General features: G+C 45.9%; 1 protein-coding gene across 1 annotated transcript in view; it reads left to right on the top strand.

Moving 5' to 3' along the window:
- LOC111649593 (glutaminase liver isoform, mitochondrial-like) overlaps positions 1-1718 on the top strand; it is a gene marked incomplete at its 5' end in the record, with an annotated part of 6971 nt that overhangs the window by 997 nt on the left and 4256 nt on the right. Inside the window, 2 exons of the mRNA XM_087172025.1 lie at positions 922-1135; positions 1423-1494. Of these exons, the coding sequence (XP_087028151.1) occupies positions 922-1135; positions 1423-1494 (286 nt within the window). The remainder of the gene's footprint in view (positions 1-921; positions 1136-1422; positions 1495-1718) is intronic.

The following is a 1718-nucleotide window of genomic DNA, read 5'->3' on the forward strand; positions in this document are numbered from 1 at the left end:
TCCTTCCTTCTGTCCTTCCTTCTGTCCTTCCTTCTGTCCTTCTGTCCTTCTGTCCTTCCTTCTATCCTTCCTTCTGTCCTTCCTTCTGTCCGTCCTTCTGTCCGTCCTTCTGTCCTTCTGTCCTTCTGTCCTTCCTTCTGTCCTTCCTTCTGTCCGTCCTTCTGTCCTTCTGTCCTACTTTCTGTCCTTCTGTCCTACTTTCTGTCCTTCCTTCTGTCCTTCTGTCCGTCCTTCTGTCCTTCTGTCCTACTTTCTGTCCTTCTGTCCTACTTTCTGTCCTTCCTTCTGTCCTTCTGTCCTTCCTTCTGTCCTTCCTTCTGTCCGTCCTTCTGTCCTTCTGTCCTACTTTCTGTCCTTCTGTCCTACTTTCTGTCCTTCCTTCTGTCCTTCTGTCCTTCCTTCTGTCCTTCTGTCCTTCCTTCTGTCCTTCCTTCTGTCCTTCCTTCTGTCCTTCCCTCTGTCCTTCCTTCTGTCCTTCTGTCCTTCTGTCCTTCCTTCTATCCTTCCTTCTGTCCTTCCTTCTGTCCTTCCTTCTGTCCTTCTGTCCTTCTGTCCTTCCTTCTATCCTTCCTTCTGTCCTTCCTTCTGTCCGTCCTTCTGTCCGTCCTTCTGTCCTTCTGTCCTTCTGTCCTTCCTTCTCGGACAAGATTCAGTCTTCCTTCTTCAGTAAAACCTCTCCATGACCCTCTCTCTCCTCCCTGCAGCAGATTGTTCTGAAATCATGAATCTACCTCCGAGGTTTTGCAGATGACTCACTGTTTTATTTGCAGCTACAGTCTGACAGTCAGACCACTTGTGGTCATGTTTCTGGATGTTTTTTTGGGTTGCAGGTCTCTTCTGGTTCAGGTCCAGGAAGCTGTCATAAGTTTTCCCTTGGTTTGTGGTGTATATGTCGTGTTTTTGAGCGTGGTTGTTATTCTGATGGCGGTCTTTGGTAGCGACTCTAGCTGTGGGCTTTGTGGTTGTTGTGATGATGTTGGGTTACCGTTGTGCGTCCTGCTGTAGGTGCATCACAGGATTCGTCTCCCTCATCCTGAAAGCTCTGCAGGGACGATTCGTTATTCCAGATTTTTCTACCTTCACTGAAGAGACCCAGAAGTTGTTCTCCAGGTGTCGTCAGCTGTCGTCGGTGCAGGTGAGTTCTGCTCAGACACCTGTCAGCAGATTAGATTCTGGGATCAGTTTCCAAACATAGTGTTGAGATATGAAGACTACAAACAGCCCGTCCAGGCTGGTGGACTTCTGATCTGAAGTGACGCTTTCCGTGGGCGAGGCACCAAACTGAGAACTGCTCAGTACGTCACAGTATCATGTTCTATATGAGTGTGATTCAGACAGAGTCAATATGTCTGGTCAGTGTTGAAGAAGTTTAGATTTTTCAGTCTGAATGACCTTTGTACTTTTCTGTATTTGTCCAATCAGGAGAAAGAGAAGGAGTGTGTGGACAGCAGCAAGTGGGGAGTCTCAATCTGCACTGTGGATGGACAGAGGTACGTCTGATACGATACCAGGGGAGGACAGTAACATAGTACTTCTACTTGAGTACTATATGTATATTTCTCCAGTATCTGTACTTGAATTGAGTTTTATTTTTTGGAAACTTCTGACTTTTACTTCACGACACTTAAAGACAAATATTGTCCTTTTATGAAGTACTCTTACTTTGAAGCAGAGCTTTTAGTTGGAAAATGAATTTCCTTTTATTTTGAAAATGTGAG

This window comes from Seriola lalandi, unplaced genomic scaffold (genome assembly GCF_002814215.2).
Source record: "Seriola lalandi dorsalis isolate HSWRI2012SDOR001 ecotype SW California unplaced genomic scaffold, Sedor1 jcf7180002051260, whole genome shotgun sequence".
In the NCBI taxonomy this organism is placed as follows: Eukaryota; Metazoa; Chordata; class Actinopteri; order Carangiformes; family Carangidae; genus Seriola; species Seriola lalandi.